We start from the raw sequence: 24,909 nt of genomic DNA on the forward strand, positions 1-24,909 counted from the left end.
TCGCAAACACCACCCGGGAGCGCAGATCCACTTTCCGATACGAGTCGGATCACAATGGACTGCCGACCCCACCAGCCGTCCTCCGGGGTCCGGGCAGCGACATAAGTCAAGTGGCCGCCACTGTCCCCAATTAAGCAGGTGGCTGTGCTCGTTCTGTCCGGTGGTGTCTTCTGCGTGCTCCCGTTTCTAGAGACCGAGTTGCCGAGCCCCGGGTCGAGCCCCGGACGCCAGCCAGCTGCACCGTTGCCCACAGCTCCCATTCATCCGGACGCGCCTGCCCCCGCTTCGTCCAGCAGTGTTCTCTTTTCAAAAGAAAAGCGGTCGAACCTCCGAACGAAGCGTTCGAATCTTAATTGGGCCGCAAGTGGTGTTTGTCAAGCCGCGGGAGAGAAGCGGCCCCGGCGAGAAACACGCGTACTTCCCCGAAAGGGGACAATGGGAGGCTTGGGTGAGCCGGCCGCTCCCTCTCTGGCTGCTGCCCGCTTTGCACAGCTAATGGCGTTCCTAATGAGACCGCGTGCATCCACAGACCTCCTAGGGGCCCGCCCGCTCAACGGCGAAGCTCACCTCCCTTAACCGCGAAGAAAGGAGGGGGGAGGGGGAATAAACACACATGGCGCATGCTAGCCCTCTACATCAATTTTTTTTGGGAAATTTTGCCTAGCCTGTTCCCTTAAAACAACCGGCTGAATTGCGACTCCGAGCAACAAACCTTTGCGAACACTAATGTCGATTATATGTGCTGGCATCTCATTGCGCAATTTTAGAGCGCTGTTCAGGCTTGTACTTTCTGTTTTGATGAACCTCTGGCCTTGCACTACGTGGTGCATGTAATACTTAGGGCAGCAGTTACACACAAGGACACACAAAGATTTGATTGCGTGGATAGGTACGGCGTCAATCACACTTATAGGGAACATGGCTCCGCGTGGCCACTTACCTGCGGAGTGCCACTGCATGTAACCCGTTCATGAATGAATGCAGAGTGACACATCAGAAGATCGACCTCGACGTGGTGCTTCGTGTTATCCGCCCGTTTGCACGGGTTTGCCACCGACTTGGTCGCAGTAGTGCTCCGCTGCTGCGCAGCCACGCGGAGCCGTGTTCCCTTTAAGTGTGATTGACCCTGTACATGTATGCTTAAACACTGCATTATCTTTATTAGTCATTGCGGACTCTTGGACCGCCACGGACAGTGCTTGCGAGTAGGAACACTTATAATATTCAGCATTTTCCCCCTCCGCATTGAATGTATGACGCCAGGTGAAGCTGCAAACAAGATCGTGCCTGCTTGTTCTGTGGAGTAGCTTGTTATGTGCTTGTGGTGTGGTGTGCTATGTGTTATGCAATGTGCAGGCTCCGTCCATGTTTATGGCTACAATGTGGAACGTCCGTTATTCTACGCAGTTAGGCTCGCAATTCAAGCCCTGCTGAAAGGTACTGAAGCTTTTGTGCCTATTGCGCCTTTATTATTTCTTTTGAAAATATTTGTTTGCCACCTAGTATGAACCCAGGCCTCAACAAATTTATTTCGTTGGTTTTTCAACGGCAGACAAGCACTGTTGTTTTTTTGTTCACATGCACAATATTGCTTGCAAATTGTGAAATGAAATGGGAACTGTATTATTTAAATACGAGGATTGGAGAAGCTATCTCCAAAGATATTATGGAATCGCGTTATATTTGAATATGCACATGGCGCCCGAAATTCGGGGAAATAATTGATATTATTCATGGCGGCAGAACTTGTTCGCAATGAAACGGCGTATTACTGCCGATAACTCTCACTGTCCTGATAGTAATATATGCCGCATAGCTTGTTGGGATAAGAAAGCATACTATGCCTAATATGGAGGATGTAAAATTGAGCTACTATAGTACTTCATAAAGTCAGCAATGAACTTTGCAATATGGAAGTGTGTCAGGCAGGCAGACAAGATCTCTCCAATGCTATTCATCGCCAGATTACAGGCGGTGTTCCCTGGCCTGAAATGGGAACAGTTGGGGCCAAGAGTTAATGGAGAATACCAACTAATCTGCGATTCGCTGATGAAATTGCTTTGTTAAGTCACTCAGCACAGGAACTACAATGCATGATCAATGAGTTAGAAGGGCATAACAGAACACTGGGGCTAAAAATTATCATGAAGAAAACCAAAGCAATGTTCAACATCTAGCAAGGGTGCTGGAAGCGGTAAGAGAATACGTCTACTTAGGGCAGGTAGTGTCCGCTGATCTGAATCATGAAAGGGAAATATCGAGAAGAATAAGAATGGGGTGGAGCGCATATGGCAGGTTTTCTCAGATCATGAATGGCCGTTTACCAATAACCCTCAAGAGGAAAGTATGGGGCATGAACGTGGGGCATAAAGGTGAAGGCTAACAAAGAGGGTTCAGCTTAAGTTAAGGACAACGCAGCGAGCTATGGAAATAAAAATGATAGGTGTAACGTTATGAGATCGGAAGCGGCCGGAGTGGGTGAAGGAACAAAAGCGGGCTAATGACTTCCTAGACGAAATCAAGAGGTAGAAATGGGCTTGGACACAGCATGTTAAGCGAAGGCAAGATAACCGCTGGTCCTTCAAGGGTGACGGAGTGGATTCCAAGAGAAGGCAAGCGTAGCAGGGGGCGGCAGAAAGTTAGGTGGGCGGATGAGATTACAAAGTTTGCCGGGATACTGTGGCCGCAGCTGTCAAAGGACAGGGTTAATTGGAGAGAGATTGGAGAGGCCTTTGCCCTGCAGTGAACGTAGTCAGGCTGATGATGATGACGATGATGACATTCAACTGAAAAAATAAGTGATTGCTAGGTAGATCAAAATTTATGAAAAGTGAGTTCACAGCGCGCACAACTTTTAGAAAGCCCTCTAAAGGGTAAAGCGAAAACTATTCTTCGTTCCTCTTTGACCGATTTATTTACTGATATTGCTAGGTCCATTGGTTTTAATATCTCTTTGAACCTTTATATTTATTTCATTCGAATCCTGTAGAGCGAATAATGATGTCAATACTGCCAAGCACTTAGGTTCACCAGTTCTTGTTCATTCTATGCAGCTACATATTAGCTGTTAACCAGCTTGGCTCAACACGCTTCTCTCAAACAATTTCCTAATGAATGACGCCTTTTTCTTACAATATTAAATGAATAATTAAATAAAGGTGCGAAAAAAGTGTTGAGCTCTTTATGCTACGCCAATGCGGAGAAGAGCCGCATTTTTCTTTTTTTTTTTCAGAATGACTTTCACGAGTGTGCGTTCGTATCGTCGCTACTATAATTTTACCTTTGAAGAAAAAAAAAAGTCATTTCTCGACGCGCACAACAGTAGAACTGCAGTGAGCGCACGTCACAGTCCCGTCTTTAGCCACGTTAAAAAATTCCCCCAAGAAACGGTTCCCATCTGCTCGTCTGCATGCCTGGTGCCATGGTTGCCCGTAGCCAACATGTGGTGGCGTTCTTACTACTGACCCTTTACTGGGATGTTTGGTTTTATGTTGTTTATCGTCTGCATTGAAGTCTCAAGTCTTTTTATTTTGCTTGTGAATAACATATCTGTAAGTGCTGTCTCTTTTCCTCTCTCTCTCTCTCTCTCGTGTCCGTTCCTAGCATCTCGAGTCTCAAATAAAATCTTGACGCAACCTTCTAGGTTCTGATCACGATTTCGAAATGTTTACTGACCTAACGTGCCAATATTAAGAGTCTCGTCTAACTGAAGGCGGTAGGCATGTTGTTCCTAGCTGACATGAAGGATGCCAGCACTCAGGGAAACCAAGGAGAATAAGAGACGCTCTTTTTTTTGTGTGTGGTGTAGGTCAATGAGAGATTAACAGTGTAAGTATTTCATCTGGTAAAGTTAGTCAATACAGAAAACAAACAACGATATGCCGGTGGTTGGACTGTGACCACGGAATCCGAATTTTGCGTCTGGTTCTCTGGCAACTGGGCTACAGCGACGGCAGTCCAATCGTGGGTGTAAGCGAACCTTCAGAGTGTTCGTCAGCGCCACCATCGTTTATAGTGGGGACTAGGCTTTTGGCTTGCGTCATGTATTCCATAACGAGTACCTCTTTACCCTACACTTGCATGCTTAATAGCCTAACAAGGGCCTCGCATCTGGCCACCTTGATGCCACAGGTAGCATAAGAAGGTTCAAATCAAATCAAATCAAATCAAATCAGATCAAATCTTTATTTCAGCACCGCAAAAATGCTGAGGGTCGTGGACAAAAAGCCTCTTTATGGGCTTGACTAGGCCCACGGCCCTTTTCTACATGGCAGCATGGCATACAGCAAGAGAAAATTGTTCTAAGTTAATTGTACACAGCTCTCAGAAAAAAAGAGAAAAAGAAAAAAAAAGAAAGAAAAGGAACACAAATGGAAGTTCACAGAAGGTAAGCGACTTGGTACAGTTGTTAGGAATATAAATACAGGCATGTATGAAACAAATCTACTATGAAGGCAGTTCTTAATAGCATAGAAATATTGCATGAAATGTCAACAAGAGAATGACTGCAATAAAAAACTAAACAATGACTAAAGAAATATAAAATTCGTAACAAAAAGAAAAACCGAAAAAAAAGAAACAAACTTCTACCTACATTTGTTTAAGTATGAGGGAAGGAGATGACGCAACATTTGAAGTCCATAATTTGTTCGTGAGTATGGAATTTCCCAGGTTTCAGCTTGTCGTGTAGTACGAATACTAGTTTTTAGCTTTAGGTTTGCAATCTTAACTAATGTGGTATTATTCTTTTTTATGCCAGCTTCATAGCGCCTGAACAAGTTAGCATCGTACATGTCCGGGATAGGAAGTAAGTTTAATTCAGTAAAAAGTGGTTGTGTGTGACTGTCAAATGGAGTGTTCATGATGGCGCGAATTGCTTTCTTTTGAGGAATGTAGAGTTTATTTTTATTTGAAAGAGTAGTAGTGCCCCATACCAGGTGACAGTAGTTTAGACTTGATAGAAATAATGAATTATATATTAGAAGTTTAATGCATTTTGGTAAATATGATCGTAATTTTAAAAGAATACCAGACACGCGTTCTCACAGAGCTTCCGCCCTCACCGTATGACCACGTTCCAACGTGGCCCTCGTGGTAATACAGGACGTACCACGTCCCTTCCAGTCCTTCTAAAATCAATCGATCCACCACGTCTCAGGCATGTATCGTAGTGTGTTCCGTGAGTAGCGCTAGACAAGCCTCACTTCTTCAGGACCTCAGATATAGTTCCTAATACCAGTCGGTCTGGACTCGGAAATTCTCAACAACCGTTCCTTTGGCTCACTCGAGGTCTCTAGGAGGAACAAGATAACGCTATACTTAGCATCTGTGTTTACTTTCCTCTCGACTGCCTTCTTGTACAAATCGTAGCGACTACGTTAGAGCTGGCGCCCATCATGATGTGTACTGCCTCGCACGCAGGAACCCGCTCCAGTGATAATCCCTGTACGAACACCTACTGCGGCGACAGTCCCTTCTCGGAACCTGAAACCCGTGCTATCAGGGAGGCCCTAATGGACATCCGCGGCCGCACGGAGTTTTACTTCTCGTTCCACAGCTTCGGGCTGCTATGGATGTTCCCGTACGGCTACAGCGACGCTCTCGTACCAGAGTACGACGAGTTGGTAAGTACGCGTTTTGCAGAGGCGAAGGACGGGAGAGGGAACAAGGCCAGGGAGAGAGAAGACGTGGTAACTTCTCGGAGAAGAGCGTGTATTTAAACCACTTCCTGTACTGTGCGCTGACTGGGATCGCAAAAAGGAAGAAAGGAGGCAGTCTGTTACAAATTAGGCGTCTAACCAAGCTATTCTAACTAATACTGCTATGCCTTCTCAAAGTGCCGTAGGCGGATATCGTCTCAGCAACAAACAGTGAACTTATCTTCTTTCATCAGTGTTAAGTTCGCAATCTGCTCTGCTGTTTTTTATTGCGAAAGCAATACTACTTGCACTTTCACGCCTTTGCCGTGTCGCGGCGGTGACCACCATTGACCTTCATTTGGCCTTGATTGCATTAGATATGAGTAGATTAGATTGATTGGATTAGACTGGATTGGACTGGATTGAATTGGATTAGATTAGATTAGATTAAATTAGATTAGGTTAGATTGGATTGGATTGGAATGGATTGGATGGGATTGGACTGTATAACCGATGCATCACCACAAGTCTAACCACAAGCGCCACCACCAGCTACACTACCAGCTGAACCATGGCGTAGGTACGGATATTGCTTTCGCAATTACCGGGGTTAACCAAGCTAAGCCACAGCGAATTTTTAACACGATTCTATATAACTAAGAGACAGTATAGAGCGTGCGCTGCATGGGGAGTTTTCACTCCGTACACTTGTGAAAATTGTAAAGACATCGAAATATGGCAGAGGGCTGCATTAATAATGGTTGCGTTTCAACTCGCGGGCCACAGGTCAGGATATTCTTTGAATTTCTCTCGCAGAAAACATATTTTTGATCTCAATTTTTTGGGATGCAGTGAGTGTTGACATACCTAGAGCAAGGAGAAAATTACGTACCGGAAACTGATAATTCACAAATTTAAAAAACAGCAAAACAAAGTACGGCTCGACCTGCACTATGGCTCTAGGCGTGCAACAAAAACCGGGTCAAAATCGATAAAACCATCAGAAAAAATCTGCTCCGTAAGGTCAGTGTCTAGGCAGAAAATTGTAATGAAAAAAAAAAAACGCTCATTCTTTTAGTGCTTCCCCGTAATGCACAGCAACCGTGGTTCACGAAGAAATTTCTGTTAGATTACTTCCACTCTGATTTGAGCAATGAAACTTCGGGACAGCATTAAAATTCGCTGTGGTTTGACCAATGGCCATCCCGAGTAGGATTGCGCAAGCAACGGCGCGGCAATCACAGCAGCAGCGGCACCTCAGAGTCACCCGCGTAGCGGAGTAGCGGCGGTGGCCACAGCGCCGCAGCTGTGCGCCGTGTGACGTCACTCCTCTCGAGAATGCACTGGTGGCGCAGCGGCGAGCAGCGGAAGAGTCGTCGGCGGCTCGGCGCTGCTCTGACGTCACCCGCTCCTCGCGCATGCGCAGTTGGGGCTCTTCGGGGATCCGCGAAATCGCTGACATCCAGCGCAGTGTTGCTTCCACAACAAAAAACGAGCCGTACAAACAGACACAGCAATTTTCTGAAAATCAATTTTTTTTTGCCATTTAGAACGACTTCAAATCTGCGCCCACCTTTAAGACGCTATCGCAGCAGACATTTGAGGTTAGATCTGCCTGCTAACTGAGAAAGCCACCATACCTCAGAACCATTGTTCCCTGCAACTACTGCATCAAAGTGCCGGCACTTCAACTAAGTCCGCCGACCATGTGCCATATAAAGCACCTACAGGGTCAGGCAAAAGTTCCCAGGCCACAGGGTCTGCTTCTGAGAGGGAAAATCGGGCAGATACGACGCGTACGAAGCTCAACATATCTCTACAGGGTAAAAGAAGTATCCTTCCAACCTCTGACAACCCTGATGGCTTTATCGGTATCTTAAGTGCCTAGATATATCAAGAAGTATACCCTGAGGCCTGGGAACTTTTCACCAGCCCCGTATTTTCAAGGCGCTGCTTTCGCTCGTCCAACGTTACATGTCAATAGAGTGGAAAATGTAAATGAGTGCAATTCAGCGTAAACACGACACTGTTTCCTGCATAAGCAGTACCTGAGCCGTAATCCGAAAATGGCTGCATTTGTCGGTCTGTAGCATTGGAGATTGAAGCCGTCACCCTCGAGAAGCAAAACCGCCAGCCACCACACCTTCCTTCCCCCCTACTAAGAGGCTGTTCACCCAGCCACTACCCTCTCCATTCAATTCACCTCCCCACCCCACCCAATTTACCCTTCGAAAAGCGTAACTCACCAGTAACTTACCAACCTGCATCCTCGACAATACCCCCCCCCCCCCCCCTCCAACTAGAAGTGGACCCAGCATTGGAACGAATAAGGGATGGCGAAATTGGATTCCGAAACGTCGTAGCAAATACTTCTATCCTCCACATGCATCAGCCACCTCTCTCCCCCCATCACCCTAACTGAGTGGCTGCTCAACCACATACCGCAAGGCTCGACCAATCTCATTCATTCGTTTATTGATTCATTCACTTCTCAGTGGTTCACAAGGGACATTATTTTATTTATTTATTTATTTGTACCTCAAAGGCTCCTTTGAAGGGGTATTACATAAGGGGGTGGAATACTCAGCAGTACATTTCTTCGATGGACGATTTGAATCATGATGAGTCGGTCTGATCCACGATGGCGTTTGGCAGGTCATTCTAGTCTCTTGCTGTATGAAAAAAATGATAACAGATGCGCAAAGTGCGGGTAGAGGGAGGATAGACGGCCTTCCCGGGGTTTGTGCAATTGGAGATGCGATGTGCGGGGCTGATAATGAAGTTAAGCAATGGATAATCATAGAACTTATGAAACACAGTCTGGAAAATTTTCGGTGGTTCGCTAAGGTGGTGAGATGGGCATTGCGTTTTAGTTCAGTTGCACTTACATAATAAGAATAGGCCGAGAAAATGAAACGAGCTGAGCGATTTTGTACAGATTCGAGAGTAATGGAAAGGTTATTTTGATGAGGGTCCCAGACCGCTAATTCATATTCTAATTTGGGACGAATAAGTGTTAAATAAGCAAGGGAATTTACTGATGGGGTGCTAGTCGCACGGTTCGTCGAAAATAACGAACGACGCGATTTGCCTCGTGAGTAAAGTGAGATATATGAAAAGACCAATTTAGATCAGGTGTCAAATGGATGCCTAAATACTTGTAAGTCGATACCGAAGAGATTTCTGCATTCCCAGAATTACATGACGGGTGGTCTAACAGGGCGGTACTATTATGAATGCAGCTGATATTCGAAGCCGGTTTTCAAGTGACCGGTACCCAAGCAGTACAGGTCATCGGTCCAATATTGCAACTGTATGGTTTCACTCCGGTCCTTTGTTAGACCTGCCTTTGCCAATAGATTTCCAATATTGGGCCATTTACTTGTTTTACTTGGGAAGTTGATGATGATAGACACTTCGGATGGCAGGCCATTCCAGTACTGGTCGCTTTGAGGAAAAAATACTGGCAACATGTTTCAATGCATTCTTCCTTCACCCTGAAGAAAAATTCCGCGGCGTGTGATGCCTTGGCATAGAGTAACAAGTTATTATGGAACGTAACACAGCCGCTTGCACAGAATTGTTGCATCAGGTGTCTCATGGTCCTGTATATTTAAATTATTCTTCACGATGGCAAGCATTAAGTCCATTGTGTTCCCTGATGCATCCACATGATTGTTTGTGTGAAGGTACAAGCTGTTCGCGGTGCTCTTAAATTCGTGCAACACAACCTGTCGTGACAATGAATTTCTATGGTTTTTCGCGGCGAAATTTTATGTCCGTAGCAAATGTTTACTGGCTGCTGTAAAAATTTCTTTTACGGTTCTAGAAAAAATAACAGTGCTAACAAACGCAACCACAAAATAAGAGACGAAACACTAGGCACAAGTCCTGACTATGTTACGTGCGTTAGCGCTGTTATTTTTTATAAAATAAGGATGTACAAACTCAACCAGAAAGAAGTTTAATCAAGTTTTTTTTTGTTCGCATCTCATTTATTTGAGCTCAACATCTCACTAAGGGCGAAGTCAGCGATCAAAAATGTCCGAGGAACAACCTACAATGTTGGACCCATCTCGACGACAATATGTAAGTGTGCAAAAAAAAAAAAAAACGGTCAAGCTGCCTTGTTTTTGCTCGTGTAGAAGTTCCCTCTGATGACTTTTGTGGCTGGTTACGGAACTCACTATCAGGTTTCACATAGCGACATAACTGGCGTCGCTTTAGGTACGGCTAGTTTGGTTTATGGGGTTTAACGTCCCAAAGCGACTAAGGCTATGAGACACGCCGTAGTGGAGGGCTCCGGAAATTTCGACCACCTGGGGTTCTTTAACGTGCACTGACATCGCGCAGTACACGGGCCTCGAATTTCTCCTCCAAAGAAATTCAGCCGCCGCGGCCGGGATCGAACCCGCGTCTTTCGGGCCAGCAGCCGAGCACCATAGCCACTGAGCCACCGCGGCGGCATGCTTTAGGTACAGCAAGCGGCCGTCATGTCAGCTTCGCCAGGGCGAAAAATTTTGCACAGCAGCAGAGAGTGCTGTGCTTGGAGTACTTAATAGGAAAGGTTCGTTTCGCAGCTTTATATAATGTGGTCAATGCAAATAAATGGTACAGCGAATTATTTTTTCTAAAAAAAACGCTTATCTTTAGGTGATTTTTGTGCGTTTTAATCCTTTCCAACAAGTCCTGCACAGCTGTGCTGTTGCCAACAAGTGCATAACAAGTGGTGTTGCCTATCTGCAGGTTCTTTGTTTCCTTTTTTTCGTTGTTTGCTGTTGAGAAAGCACTGTGAAATTGCATCCCCACTGCTGCCTTGACCTTCAAAAGGCGGCTGGCAGTATCGAGAAAATAAATAAATAAATCACAAGGGTTTGTGCTCAGCTAGCCACCTCCAGAGGCATGTGTTGTGCGTGTGTAAATCGTACAAACCGCTCATCTAATAGAAAGCTTTGCTGTCCAGATGATGCAGTGCCCTGAAGGGGTCATTCTGGGACCTGTACAGAGCTATCCGATGCAAATGCATACAAGCTTATCTATCTGCACAAAAACATACCTTTTGTTCGCAATAATCTTTCGTTGCTAACGGTTAACTAATAGTGCAGATCACCTATCTCTTCTTATTCATCCCCATGTTCTTCCGAAGGGCATTTTTTATCTAACTCCTCAGCTTCTTAAGAATTACATAGCACCTTTCGCCGCCACTCTGGCGCTATTTGACGATTAAATACAAATTCATCCTCATCATATCTTTAACATGAAAGGGGAGGGAAACACGTTCGGTAACGCGTGCGTTCGACTAAAAAGATAGGAAAACGTATTCCGATTAATATGTCAAAAAAATCCAACCTTAACTACAGCGATACTGGTATGAGCGTCATCTGGTAATTTTTCATTCTGGATGTGGTATCGGAATTCAATCACACCACAATACTGGTATAAGCTTGAGCGAACGCTCTTTTAAATACAACTCGCTGGCGATTAAAGGCAGCCGCTGAGACGGCATGACGTCTTGAGGCCGCGATATCGGCGAAGCACAGAGACAAATTTCCTTACGCTGACAGCCCGCAACGAATCGCGCTAGAGAGGCTGCTACACTCTCGAGGAGCTAATTCTTCATTCGGTGTTCATTCGTCTATCTGCGGAGGTGAAGGAACAGCCATGGCTAAGCAGGGAAGATGTTATATCACAGTGAGATATGGGGGACGAAACTCTTTTCAAGACCCTGTTTATCATGAATGATTACGTGAACTGCCACGTGTAGATTTTCTGGAACCTGTATATGTAGTGAGTCGCTACATAGTAGAAACTCTCTGAACCCCATTACTAACATTGTTCTATTTTTGAGCTGACCGATTCTACGTCGCTTTTTAAGCATTATAGCCAAATGGGCGAGTTGGTGGTACATATTGAAGGCTAACAGCGCAACGGCGCAGACAGAGTGGAAGAAAACACAGGACAAGCGCTGTCCTAAGCATGGTCGCTGTCGAGTTTAGTTTAAGTGATAGAACAGCGTCCCCAGAAAAGTTGCCTTTTTTCTATGCCCAGGCTAAAAATATTGATTTAACTACTAAGATTTGGCAGAAGCCAAACACCCTTTAAAATTTACTCTTCTAAGCGCATCACAAAATGAACAAGGGAGGGGAAAACCTCAGGTTGCTTGAACCAACGTTTCGACAAAGGGACTTGTCTTCGTTTGGGCGGGGGAAGAGACTTACCTTGTGCCGGCGTCTTCCGTTGACTGGAGTCCATGGTAGAGAGAGTTTGTGGTAGGTGGTCCTTGGCGATCACAAAATGAACAAGGGAGGGGAAAACCTCAGGTTGCTTGAGCCAACGTTTCGACAAGGGGGCTTGTCTTCGTCTGGGCGCAGCCATATTGCCGCTGAATTGCAGAGGTTTGACCAGAAGAAATTCACATAGACAGCTTACAGCTCGTGCACGGCACACTTCAGAAGGTACGTGCACTTAAGCAAGAAGTAAACAGTGAACAGCTTTACACCGATTGCTCATGTAGTAGATATTTGATGCTGATAGAAATTATTTCTGCTCTAAGCACGGTTTAATCTCGCCACCTTTCAGATCAAGTGTCCGGGAGCAGCATTGACTGGGCCTACGAACGTGCGGGTGTCAAGAAATCGTTCGTCCTCGAGCTTCAGCCGTCTTGGCGGAGGTTCCCGGGGCAGCTGGGCTTCATGCTGCCGGCCAAAGATATACTCCCCACCGTCCAGGAGACGTGGGAAGGCGTCAAGGCAGCCGTCGCCTAGACACGCCATTGCTACAAGTCACTTCGGCCCTCATCTTAATTCGCGACTGTAACGGCATGTCTTGCGCCACGGTTAGCTTGAGTGAGCACTGAGGAGAGTAAGGTTATACGGGAGGGTTCATGAATGATGATGAGTGCAGGGGCATGGTGACACCTAGCGCGCCTTTAGCTGCCACACCAGTTAGGACAACAGACGCGAGAGATTCACCGCACGGCAAAGACAACCAGACAATGTGGGTGAGAAGCCACATATACTAAACCTTCTCGATGTCCTTTATTGGGGCACTAGTAAAGAGAAAATACTTCACATATAGGCCGGCACAAGTGCACCCCGAGGTCTGAACTGCATAGAATAGATAGGCCTCATAGCATCCCGTACTCGCGAAAATGTATGATGGAATGTATCGCTCCACCTCCTTCAGTCAGTTGGGGCTTCTTCCAGCATAGTCGCCATATACGCTCATCTAATTGAACCCAAAACCACTTCTTTACACACAAAAAAAACCCACTGGTTTTCGAATGCCTGCACATAAAGCGATAGTACGGAGCTTTTCTTGCAAGCTAACAGTGCTGCAGAAAATAAAGGCGATAATTTTCTTTTCATCTGTCTTCTGACGTCTCTCAACCCTAACCGAAGATGTTTGGCCTGTTTCTCTGCCTTTAAGCTCTTCCAATGCTTTCAGTTGGCCTAAGAATGCTTCTAGGAGCCGACAAGCGTTTTTGCTTCAGAGTAGTGTATTTAAGATAGCTCTGAAAAATACACGAAGCCTCCTTTCAAAATGGCCATCCTCTCTCAAGGAAACATCATCAGTGTATCTACAAGGCACTCGTATAGTCTTCAAGGATGCGAGCAGCGCCCATCTCAGCGTTACATTTTGAACTCCATATACTGTAATGGTGTACTTCGTCGGCAACAACGCCAAATCAACGAGGGGGTAACAATAAAATATTTATATCGTACGGGCGCTTGAGTGCCTTAGAAGAATACCGTCAACAGTTGCGTTAACCTTTAACGTAACCCTGAGCTGATATCTCTGCAGACAGCCCTTCCCAGTCTGAATCTGTACCACAGGTACAAATTTGCTGTGAGTACCACGGACATGTCTTGAGTGTTCATGAATATGTGAGGCCCTCTGCACACATTACTAGGGCTCTGCTTTGCCCCCTCCCCCTTTCCCGGAGGTCTGTTAGGCTTCATGTCAACTCTTCAAATGAAACACGAATGAACGCACGCGAATTTAGATGTCGCAAGCGAGTTATTTATTTACAAAAATCACGTTTACGCCGAAGTATGAGACCAAGACAGCAAAGCGATAGCTCCATTGCTACTACCATTCACACGCTCCCAGTGTATGTCAGTTGGCAGCGACGTCTCAATCTGAAACGCAGGGCAGGTTTCTATGAGGTTGGTCGAAGCCGCACGTAGAATGTACCTCCGTGTCTAAAGTCTTCTTTATTGGGGTTTATCGTCTCAAAGCACCTCAGGCTATTGACAGCATCAGAACAAATAGTTCGGAAAGTAATCTCGCTTTCCTCGCTAGACGATAGGCTTCCTGGAGCAATTTGTTTGATTGCGCAACGGGAATATAGGCGTGCTCTCCGGGCCGTGCAAGACACTAACGTTAAAAATCTGGGTAACTTGGGATGCCAAGCATCTATGGTGAATAGGTGTAAGACTGATGTAGGATGTAGAAGATGTAGGAGCTAGCCCACAAGTGCCGTTTACCGCGTTTCTAGCTTACTCGTCGCCGATTCCACGTCGTCAAAACCGCTCAACCCTTGTGTCATGTGTGGATGTTGACGCTTCGGCCTGGAGAGCCTTCATTTTTTTTTTTTTGGTGGTGGGGGGGGGGGGGGTTATCATTCCAAAGCGACTAAGGCTATGAGGGACGCCGTAGGTAAGGGCTCCGGAAATTTGGGGTGGGGGGGGGGGGGGGGGGTGGGGTGTTAACATTCCAAAGCGACTCAGGCTATGAGCGACGCCGTAGTGAAGGGCTCCTGAAATTTCGACCACCTGGGGTTTATTAACATGGCCTTATATCGCAATGTACAGGGGCCTCTATAATTCCGCCTCCATCTAAATTCCACAGCCCGGCCGGTTTCGAACCCTCGTCTTTCGCGTCAACGGCCGAGCGCCGTAGCCATTGAGCCACCTCGGCGGCAGAGAAAGAGAGAGAATTCAATTTGTGCCTGCTATTAAACCTAATAATAGTAACTTCCGACCACTCTATTGCTGTAGATTTCTTCAACGCTTCTCGCTAAGCCCTGATTGATCACGGATCCTACACCTTGCTCTCACCTGTCCAGGAAACCGAGATAGGAACCTCACTAGTAAAGTATAAGATCCCATTTATGGCCTCTAGTATCTCGAACAGCACTGCTAGACTAGCCTCAATGCCTTAGGTCATACTGCAGAGTTGCACTGCGCGAACGGCGGGGATATGAAGTGGCAACAGCGCTTGTGTTGTTTCATGATACTCATGATGCCATCGCCCGAGCCGACGCCGCCCACTATGTTGCTCGCCCCCGAATCTCTGCATCTCGGAGGTGAATAGAAAGCCGCTACGACAGTGTCCACGGTAATGTGCACTATCGTCAACGCTCCCTTGTCCTCCTCTGGCTCCCGTCCCGTCGTCTGGGCTTCTGCCTCGTACACGGACCTTTACCGTGTTTTACAACAGATGACCGATGTGCCTTATGAAATTGCACCGCTTCATCCCAAGACCCTCTTCTCTGCACCTGCTTCCGAAATAGTGCATGTCGCCCGCCTTAAAGAGAAGCTAAAACGGTTTTTTGAAAATTCGAGGTCATTCAGGAATTCGAATCTATGAAGTTTCTAGGTAAAGCACGCAAAGTATTTTTGCCCTAGCATTTAAAATTGCAAAATAATCACCGATTAAAATCGCTACGATGTTCAGGCTTCTCCTCACTGCTCTAGAGAATGCGGGAAGCTCGTAGTGACGTAATTAAAGCCATTAATTTCAGATGTTCGCTGTCTTCGCCTGCATGCGGCTGCGCATCGTCCGATGCCTCCAAACAACACTTCGTGAGCTTCACCTTCGATGGCTTTGGTTTTCTTCCATTAAACAACCTTTTCTTCGCTGGAGACGCAGCGTCCTCGTACGTAACGTCATTATCGGGGCCTCTGCCCGTCGTTGTACACTGCAGGGAAGCCTGAGGGCCACTTTATTTGGCGATTACGCCACCATTTCAAACGTTAGTTCAAAATCATCTCTCAGATTTTACCTGCATGTTTCACACAATCGGCCATATTAAACGCATCGGATTGTGACTTCAGCTGCCCTCTAAGCCATACCATTCCCACTCTACGTCACCCGCCAAGCCCTAACCGGGACGATGACTTCGCCCCGGGGGGGTTGTGTTACCCGCTGACAAAGAAGTGACTATCGGTGTTCTCGAACACGATGAAGCTAACAGCGTATGCGTGAGTGTTCGCAAATCCTCCACGAGAAGAAAATAAAGATGACGTGAAGAATGGGCGAAATGGCATTTTCTAAGTGCTCCAAGCTTGAAACTACAAGCTTGCCAATATCCCTCATAAGGAATGTAGTACATAACAGTGCCATTCTTCATTCATAATTCATACACTGATAATTCTTCTTAGTAAGAAACCAGGTGTATGTAGAATAACAAAAGAATGCCACTGTTATTAGGTATATGCGCAAAAGTTAAATTAGCGCAATTATTTGTGTTCCATGTGGATATGAACGCACGAAAATATAGCGCTGTAGTGTTACGAGAAAAGTTTTTGCGGAGAAATAGTACTTATTGCTCACATCAAAGAGCAGTTAAAGAAACCCGCACATCACTGCAGAAAAAGTTAGGCATAAAAGTTTGTCGCCACTCATTTTCTGAGCTTTGACACATGTTGTTACGTTGCTTCCAGCCGAAGAATGAGGCTCCATGAAGGAAGGCAAAGATGGTTTATTGGCCGCTGGCGTAGCGCTAGCGCTCCGTCCGACGCCACTGCCAGCTTCGCCTTCTTCGTCTCAATCTTTATTTATTTATTTATTTATTTATTGGCACATACTATCGGTCGTAACTCGGGCCCAGATAAGGGTAGGCATTGAAACAAACTACTGCATGGCAAAATTCGTGGAAAGCCGTACATCTGACATAGTTGTGCTGGTTTCTGCTAGTAAAGCCTGCAACCCTCTGCACGCGCCACTGCATTTTATCAAGTGCAACACATGATGGAACGATGACCGCATAATACTAAATCAGGAGCTCCCTGCTCCTGAATTAGTATTATGCGGTCATCGTTCCATCATGTGTTGCACTTGATATAATGCAATGGCGCGTGCACAGGGTTGCAAGCTTTACTAGCAGAAACCAGCACAACTATGTCAGATGTGCGGCTTTCCACGCATACGATACGGCCCACACCAGCGGGCCGCATCTACACCCTCCAGACGCATTGCCCCTCGAGGTCCTCGCCATTGCGCATGCCCTCCAGTCATTTGCCCTCCTTCCCTCTCTCCAAGAGTACACAGTCTATTCAGACTCACAAGCCGCTATACACCACATACAGAAACGCAGCCAGACCCGTTCTCTCCAACAGGAGGTCGAACGAGCGGTCTCCGCTCTGCAGCCTTCCATCGTTTTCCTCCGCTGGGTCCCTGGGCATTCAGGGATTAACGGCAATGAGCAGGCCCATCAGCTCGCCCGCGACGCACTTTTCCGGGCACCGTTGATCCCCTGGCCCAAGCCCTCGGAGGACGGTGGGAGACTCACCCTTCGCCGCACCATAAAAGAGGTCTACCTTGAGCTCCGCCTCGACAAACGCCTTTACCCTCCCCGTCATTCATCACTCACGGTGCCGGAGTCTCGCCTTCTTCGGCACATTCAGATGAATGCAGTTATCACCCCGTCCCGCCTCTTCCTCTATCGCTATCGATCGGACCCTTCCTGTCCCAACTGCCCCTGTATCTATGCGGACCTGGCCCATTGCCTCTTCTATTGCCCGGCTGCTCAGGAGTAGGGTTCCTTCCCCCCACCCTTTCTATCCATCACCACCTGGCTCGACTGGCTTGGCGCTGAAGGGGAAGAACAGCGGCTTCTGGTCGCCCAGGCGGTCGACATGCTCGGCCTATAAATTATTATCGAATAAAAGGCTTTTACTACTACTACTACTACTACTACTACTACTACTACTACTACTACTACTACTACTACTACTACTACTACTACTACTACTACTACTACTACTACTAAATCAGGAATGCCTGCTCAAGACAACGAAAAATTGCAATTATATTCGCTAACTCAGTACTCAAGTCAACGAAACGTTTACTAAGGTTCGTTCTAACTGAATTGTAACGGCGTTTAACCTCAGTCTGCATAGGGCACTCCACACATGCCAGATTAACGTCATCGGTCAGCTAACATACAAGATGTGCGGAAGTTAACTAACCCAACCTTCCCAGATTAAAAAAATTCAAAAAATCGCAGATACAGCAAACTATCTGATCAAACTGAGATCAAAGACGAAAGGGAGACACCCACAGTATAGAAGCACATCGATTCTTTTTTTTATTTTTTTAAGGCACGAGCTATCATTCAAGGCCAGTAAGTGCGCCACCACTTTTCGTGTGGATGGAAGCAGACTATAGTGCGTCAGACTAGACTACTGAGAACGCATTTAAATACGTACGATGCGCTTGAATTCTTCCTTATGGTGATTGTGAAAAATTCCGGGTTATGCAGGTGCGTAGCTATTTTCTTTTAGTGGAAGTGGCATTGCGTCCTCTACACTCAGAGAAATGGGGCTAGCGAAGAATTGCATTTTCTTTTTAGAAACGAGAAGTAAAGCAAAGCAGCATAATGTAAGGTGAGACAAATCACGTTAGAATATTCCATTTGTAATGACGCGCCGGCATTTCATTAATCTCTGATTCTGCTCATGAAATTCCATACCATATATTCATTCCTCCCCTTCCCAAAAATATGCACCCAGTGCATGATCAAGACCGACGCGCGAGCCAGGGTATTGCATAAACACTACTCCCCCTTGCCAGAAACGGTTCATGCGGGTGCTGCAGAATACCCCGACGAGGAAGCATTTGCACTCGCGGTCGTCGACAACCGCTGACAACCCCTGGTGACGGCCACCTCCTTTAGCACCCGGCTTACGATAGAGGCTGAGAAGGCGGCCATAGCGCTCGCCATAGCTGGCACCAAGGCACGATGCATCCTCAGTGATTCGAAGGCGGCAATCAGGAACTTCGCTAAGAGAAAACCTCATGCCCCAGCTCTATCCGTCCTGGAAAGAGCCAAATTATGCACAGAACGGTTCCAGCTCACAAGGGTGCCAGCACCTACCTCCCACCCAGGGAACACGGCAACTCACGAATGTGCTTCAGGATTCGTCAACCGGGCAGAAAGCGACCAGTGCCCCTGGTTCAGGAGGGAGAGCCTCTTAACCTACCACAAAATTACCCTCGACTGTCGAAACGATCGACTCAAACACCCAACCCCGCACGAATCCCTCTCCACAGCAGATCATGTTCCCCCGCGGAATACAGTTCCTGCTGCACTCTCTGCAATGACTCTAAAGCAAACCTCAATCGCATCCTGTTCGAATGCCCAGAGGACCAGCTGCATCTGAGCTTCCAAATCTCAAACCAAAGTCGGTGGGAGACTGCATTGCTCAGCCCTGACCAGGAGGTACAACTCCGGGTATTGGGTTGGGCTCTGGGGGTCGCGATGAAACATGGACTTCAACAGCCACCTAGAGCTGTCGAGAGGGCCCACAATCTTTCTGAACCTTATCCCTAACCCCTGCCCTCTTTCTCATATCACAAATAAAAGCTTGTTCTTACCCCTCTGATTCTGCACATTCTACTTTGTTATCTGCCTTATCGCGCCTCGCTCACGCACAATAGAAAAATGGATAGCGGTAAGCCAAGTGGCAAGGGACTCCCAAGGAGCACAAGTGAAATACACCCCTAAAGTCCGCTTTAAAAATTTATATGAAACATTTCTGGAGTACCACCATTCGTGAGATATCACCATGTGCCAAATATAAAGCATCTATGTGCTATGTGTATTACGTACTACATTACCTGCTGTTAAAGAGTGTTCTGAGGTTTCGGGTACCTGGCGCGAACGACAGTTAAGAGAGCAGGCATGCTCTACATCTGCGCTCGAGATGGCCGCTAATTCGAGGTGGTGCTAGCCTTGTGATTGCTTCCGGTAGTGTCACCGCTGCGGAAACACTTCAAAAAAATAAACTTCCCCGTATGAGGTATCGTTCGAAGCCGCGAAGAACGAATGCTCTGAATTGCAAAGAATCGCAGTGCAGTGCAAACGAAATTGTTGTACAGGCAAACGAAATTGCGTGTGCAGGGTTGCAAGCTCTACTAGCAGAAACCAGCACACCTATGTCAGATGTACGGCTTTCCACGCAATTTGCCATGCAGTAGTTTGTTTCAATGCCTACCCTTATCTGGGCCCGAGTTAGGACCGTAGTATGCGCCAATAAATAAATGAATAAATAAATAAATAAATAAATAAATAAACATTGAGACGAAGAAGACGAAGCTGGCAGTGGCGTGGGACGGAGCGCTAGCGCTACGCCAGCGGAAAATAAACCATCTTTGCCTTCCTTCATGGAGCCTCATTCTTCGGCTGGAAGCAACGTAACAACATGTGTCAAAGCTCAGAAAATGAGTGGCGACAAACTTTTATGCCTAACGTTTTCTGGAGTGAAGTGCGGATTTCTTTAACCGCTCTTCGATGTGAGCAATAAGTACTATTTCTCCGCAAAAACTTTTCTCGTAACACTACAGCGCTATATTTTCGTGCGTTCAAATCCACATGGAACTCAAATAATCGCGCTAATTTAACTTTTGCGCATATACCTAATAACAGTGGCATTCTTTTGTTATTCTATATGCACCTGGTTTCTTACTAAGAAGAATTATCAGCGTATGAATTATGAAAGAAGACTGGAACTGTTATGTACTACATTCCTTATGAGGGATATTGCCAAGCTTGTAGTTTCAACCTTGGATCACTTAGAAAATGCCACTTCGTCCATTGTTCATGTCATCTTTTTGTTCTTCTCGTGGAGGTTTTGCGAACATTCACGCACACACTGTTAGCTTCATCGTGTTCGAGAACACAGATAGTCACTTCTTTGTCAGCGGGTAACACAACCCCCCCGGGGCGAAGTCATCGTCCCGGTTAGGGCTTGGCGGGCGAGGTAGAGTGGGAATGGTATGGCTTAGAGGGCAGCTGAAGTCAGAATTCGATGCGTTTAAAATGGCCGATTGTGTGAAACATGCTGGTAAAGTCTGAGAGATAATTTTGAACTAACGTTTTAAATGGTGGCGTAATCGCCAAATAAATTGGCGCTGAGGCTTCCCTGCAGTGTACAACGACGGGCAGAGGCCCAGATAATGACGTTATTTATTTATTTTTTATTTATTTCACAAATACTGCCGACTGCCTTTTGGCGGTCAAGGCAGGAGTGCATGATGATAAAAAAAATTACAAAGTAGTAACGACAAAATAACAGCAACGAAGGCGATTACAGTACGAGGACAAAATTCAATAAGACCAACGGGAAGCAAAAAAAGTAAAGGCAAATCATCCGACGTCAAACAGACTAAGTGAACAGAATAAAAACAAGGAAACCGAAATACACCGTGTACTAGACGCGCTACTGCTATACATTTGACGAAACAGCAGACAAGAAAGATTCTGAAGATACCAGGTTGGTGATGTCGCTTGGCAGTCGGTTCCATTCGGAAATGGTGCGTGGAAAGAAGGAACAAGAATACGCTTTTGTTCGGCATCGTGGCATCAAGATAGTTCTTGATGCTGATGGAGAGTTCTTGATGATGATGTTGATGATGATGATGATCAAGATAGTTCTTGATGATGATGGAGACGACGCTGCGTCTCCAGCGAAGAAAAGGTTGTTTAATGGAAGAAAACCAACGCCATCGAAGGTGAACCTGCGAGTATGTTTTTGCAGGCTAGTTGGTGCCTAAGCATTGTGGGTTTTTTGCGCAAAAGACACGACACAAAGGAACGAGGTAGACAGGACAAGCGCTTGTCCTGTCTACCTCGTTCCTTTGTGTCGTGTCTTTTGCGCAAAAAACCCACAATGCGAAGGTGAACCTCACGAAGTGTTGTTTGGAGGCATCGGACGATGCGCAGCAGCATGCAGGCGAAGACAGCGAACATCTGAAATCAATGGCTTTAATTACGTCACTACGAGCTTCCCGCATTCTCTAGCGCAGAGAGGAGAAGCCTGAACATCGCCGCGATTTTAATCTACGATTGTTTCGTAATTTTAAATGCTAGGGCAAAAATACTTTGCGTGCTTTACCTTGAAACTTCATAGATTCGAATTCCTGAATGACCTCGAGTTTTCAAAAAACCGTTTCAGCTTCCCTTTAAGCCGGGCGACGTGCACTATTTCAGAAGTAGGTGTAGAGAAGGGGGTCTTGGGATGAAGCGGTGCAATTTCATAAGTCACATCGGTCATCTGTTGTAGAACACGGTAAAGGTCCGTGTACGAGGCAGTAGTTTAGCGCACAAGCCCAAACGACGGGACGGTAGCCAGAGGAGGACAAGGGAGCGTGGAGGATAGTGCACACTACGGTGGACACTGTCGTAGCGGCTTTCTATTCACTACCGAGAGGCAGAGATTCGGTGACGAGCAACATGGTGGGCGGCGTCGGCTCGGGCGATGGCATCGTGAGTATCATGCCACAACACAAGCGCTGTTGCCACTTCATATCCCCGCCGTTCGCGCAGTGCAACTCTGCAGTGTCACCTAAGGCATTGAGGCTAGTCTAACAGTGCCGTTCGAGATACTAGCGGCCATAAATGGGATCTTATACTTTACTAGTGAGGTTCCTATCTCGGTTTACTGAACAGGTGAGAACAAGGTGTAGGATCCGTGATCAATTAGGACTTAGCGAGAAGCGTTGAAGAAATCTACAGCAATAGTGTGGGCGGAAGTTATTATAATTAGGTTTAATAGCAGGCACAAATTGAATTCTCTCTCTCTGCCACCTCGGTGGCTCAGTGGTTACGGCGCTCGACTGCTGGCCCGAAGGACGAGGGTTCGATCCCGGCCGCGGCTGTGGAATTTCGATGGAGGAGCAATTATAGAGGCCCCTGTACTTTAGGATACAAGGGCACGTTAATAAACCCCAGGTGGTCGAAATTTGAGGAGCCTTTCACTACGGTGTCGCTCATAGCCTTAGTCGCTTTGGAACGTTAACCCCCCCCCCCCCCCCCCCCCCCAGAAAGAAAAGGAAAAAATGAAGGCTCTCCAGGCCTGAGCGTCAACATCCACACATGACGCAAGGGTTGAGCAGTTAGACGACATGGAATCGGCGACGAGTAAGCTAGAAACGCGGTAAACGGCCCTTGTGGGCTAGCTCCTACATCTTCTACATCCTACATCAGTCTTATACTCATTCACCATAGGTGCTTGGCATCTGTTAAGCGCCACCAGCGCCCTTCAGAACTAGCGGCGGCCTGACGCTCGCTCAGGCGAGAGAAGTAAGGAGAAGAAAAAGAAGAGAGACGCGGGGCGTGGCGCAAGCGGCGCGAGGGTATAATTTCATCTGGTAGATTCCGCTGCTAGAATGTGAATTCACAACTTTTATTTCTCCGTATTTCTTGTTTTGTACGAATTCTAGCTCTGCGTCCCAAAATTTTAGATTTAGATATACTCCATTCCCTGTACATGAGTGCGGTTGTATCCGCTATGCACCCTGGCCAATCCCCCGCCGTGGGTATGTGCCATTCAGCCCGAGGACATCATCATCATATCATGAGGCGAGCTTGGGCAACGGAGCAGGCGAGGTCACGGCTGAACGGCTTCTTGAACCCGGGTGACCAGGCCTTGGGAAGCTGTCCTCGCCCAGTTCAGGGCAACCAGGAGCCTGCTGTCTCCTGTCTGCTGCCTGCCTCTCGCTGCCTCGGAGAGCGGGCGCCGTGCCGGGCACAGGCAGGTGCTGCCGGCCCGGAGATCCCGCCGGCCTCGCTGTCGGATCGTGCCTGCCGTCCCATGGCTGGAACCCCCTGCTGTGAAAGGGTGCCTTCTGGCCGTGCCCGGGTGTCCAGACCTGGGCGGTCGTCTCCTTTCTGGTGCGTCGTCAGGGCCATTGGTGTTGGTGCTCCGCGCCCGACTTCCGGCCGCAGGGCGAACAGCCCTGCGGAGGTACTTGGCCCGGCGCCTTTCTGGCGACGGGCAGCGGAATCTCACACCGGAGCCACTCCTCGACCCTCGACCGCATAGCTACCTACCCATCAGTGACTGCTCTCCTGTTTTAAGTAAAACCATTTTTTTCTTATATCTACAGACGTGCTCGGTCTGGGACGATTTTCTGGATCCTCCGGGGCACCACCTCGGAGGACGCTCGAACCTGCTGGGGGCCTTTTCCCCTCACGGCATCCCAAGTTACCCAGATTTTTAACGCTAGTGTTTTGCACTGCCTGGAGAGCACGCCGATTTTTCCGTTGCGCAATCAAAAAACAGCAGCAGAAATCTTATCGTCTTGCGAGGAAAGCGAGATTACTTTCCGAACTATCTGTTTTGATGCTGCCAATATAGCCTGAGGGGCTCTGGGGCGTTAAACCCCAATAAACCAGATGTGAGACACGGAGATACATTCTACGTGTGGCTTCAACCAGCCTCATAGAAACCTGCCCGGCGTTCCAGATTGAGTCTACGCTGCAAACTGGCATAAACTGGCTGCGTGTGAATGGTAGTAGCAATGAAACTATCGCTTTCCTGTCTTGGTCTCATGCTTCGGCGTAAACGTGACTTTTGTAAATTAATAACTCGCTTGCGACATCTACATTTGCGTGCGTTCATTCGTGTTTCATTTGAAGAGTTGACATGAAGCCTAAAAAACCTCCGGGAAAGGGGGAGAGGGCAAAGCAGAGCGCTAGTAATGACTGCAGAGGACCTCAAATACTTTTGAACACTCAAAGCACTCTTACTCACTCACAGAACTCACACAACACTCACAGCATATTTGTACCTGTGGTACAGATGCAGACTTGGAAGGGCTGTCTTCGGAGATGTCAGCACAGGGTTACGTTAAAGGTTAATGCAACTGTTGACGGATGTTCCTCTAAGGCACTAAAGTGCCCGTACGATATAAAACTTGTATTGTTACCCCTTTGTTGATTCGGCGTTGGTGCCGGGGAAGTACACCATTACACTATATGGAGTTCAGAATGTAACGCTTAGATGGGCGCTGCTCGCATCCTTGAAGACTATACGAGTGCCTTGTAGATACACTGAAGATGTTTCCTTGAGAGAGGACCGACATTCAGAGGGAGGCTCCAATATCCAATGATATATTTTAAATACACTACTCTCAAGCAAAAAAGTTTTTCGGCACCTAGAAATGTTTTCAGGCGTATTAAAAGCAGTTGAAGAGCTTAAGGACAGAGAAACCGGCCAAACAACTGCGGGTATAGTTGAGAGACGTCAGAAGACAAAGA

The 24,909-nt window shown here is 47.0% G+C and overlaps 1 protein-coding gene across 1 annotated transcript in view; it reads left to right on the forward strand.

Annotated features, from left to right (window-relative positions):
• The window catches only part of LOC149346751 (zinc carboxypeptidase-like), a 50,454-nt gene extending 37,759 nt beyond the window's left edge, over positions 1-12,695 (forward strand). The window contains exons 9-11 of the mRNA XM_089585442.1: positions 5,422-5,624; positions 9,644-9,728; positions 12,219-12,695. Coding sequence (XP_089441568.1) covers positions 5,422-5,624; positions 9,644-9,728; positions 12,219-12,403 — 473 coding nt within the window. The 3' untranslated portion in view covers positions 12,404-12,695. The remainder of the gene's footprint in view (positions 1-5,421; positions 5,625-9,643; positions 9,729-12,218) is intronic.
• Positions 12,696-24,909: the final 12,214 nt, after the last annotated feature.

This window comes from Amblyomma mixtum, chromosome 4, assembly GCF_055824585.1.
Source record: "Amblyomma mixtum isolate Tamu chromosome 4, ASM5582458v1, whole genome shotgun sequence".
Classification (NCBI taxonomy): Eukaryota; Metazoa; Arthropoda; class Arachnida; order Ixodida; family Ixodidae; genus Amblyomma; species Amblyomma mixtum.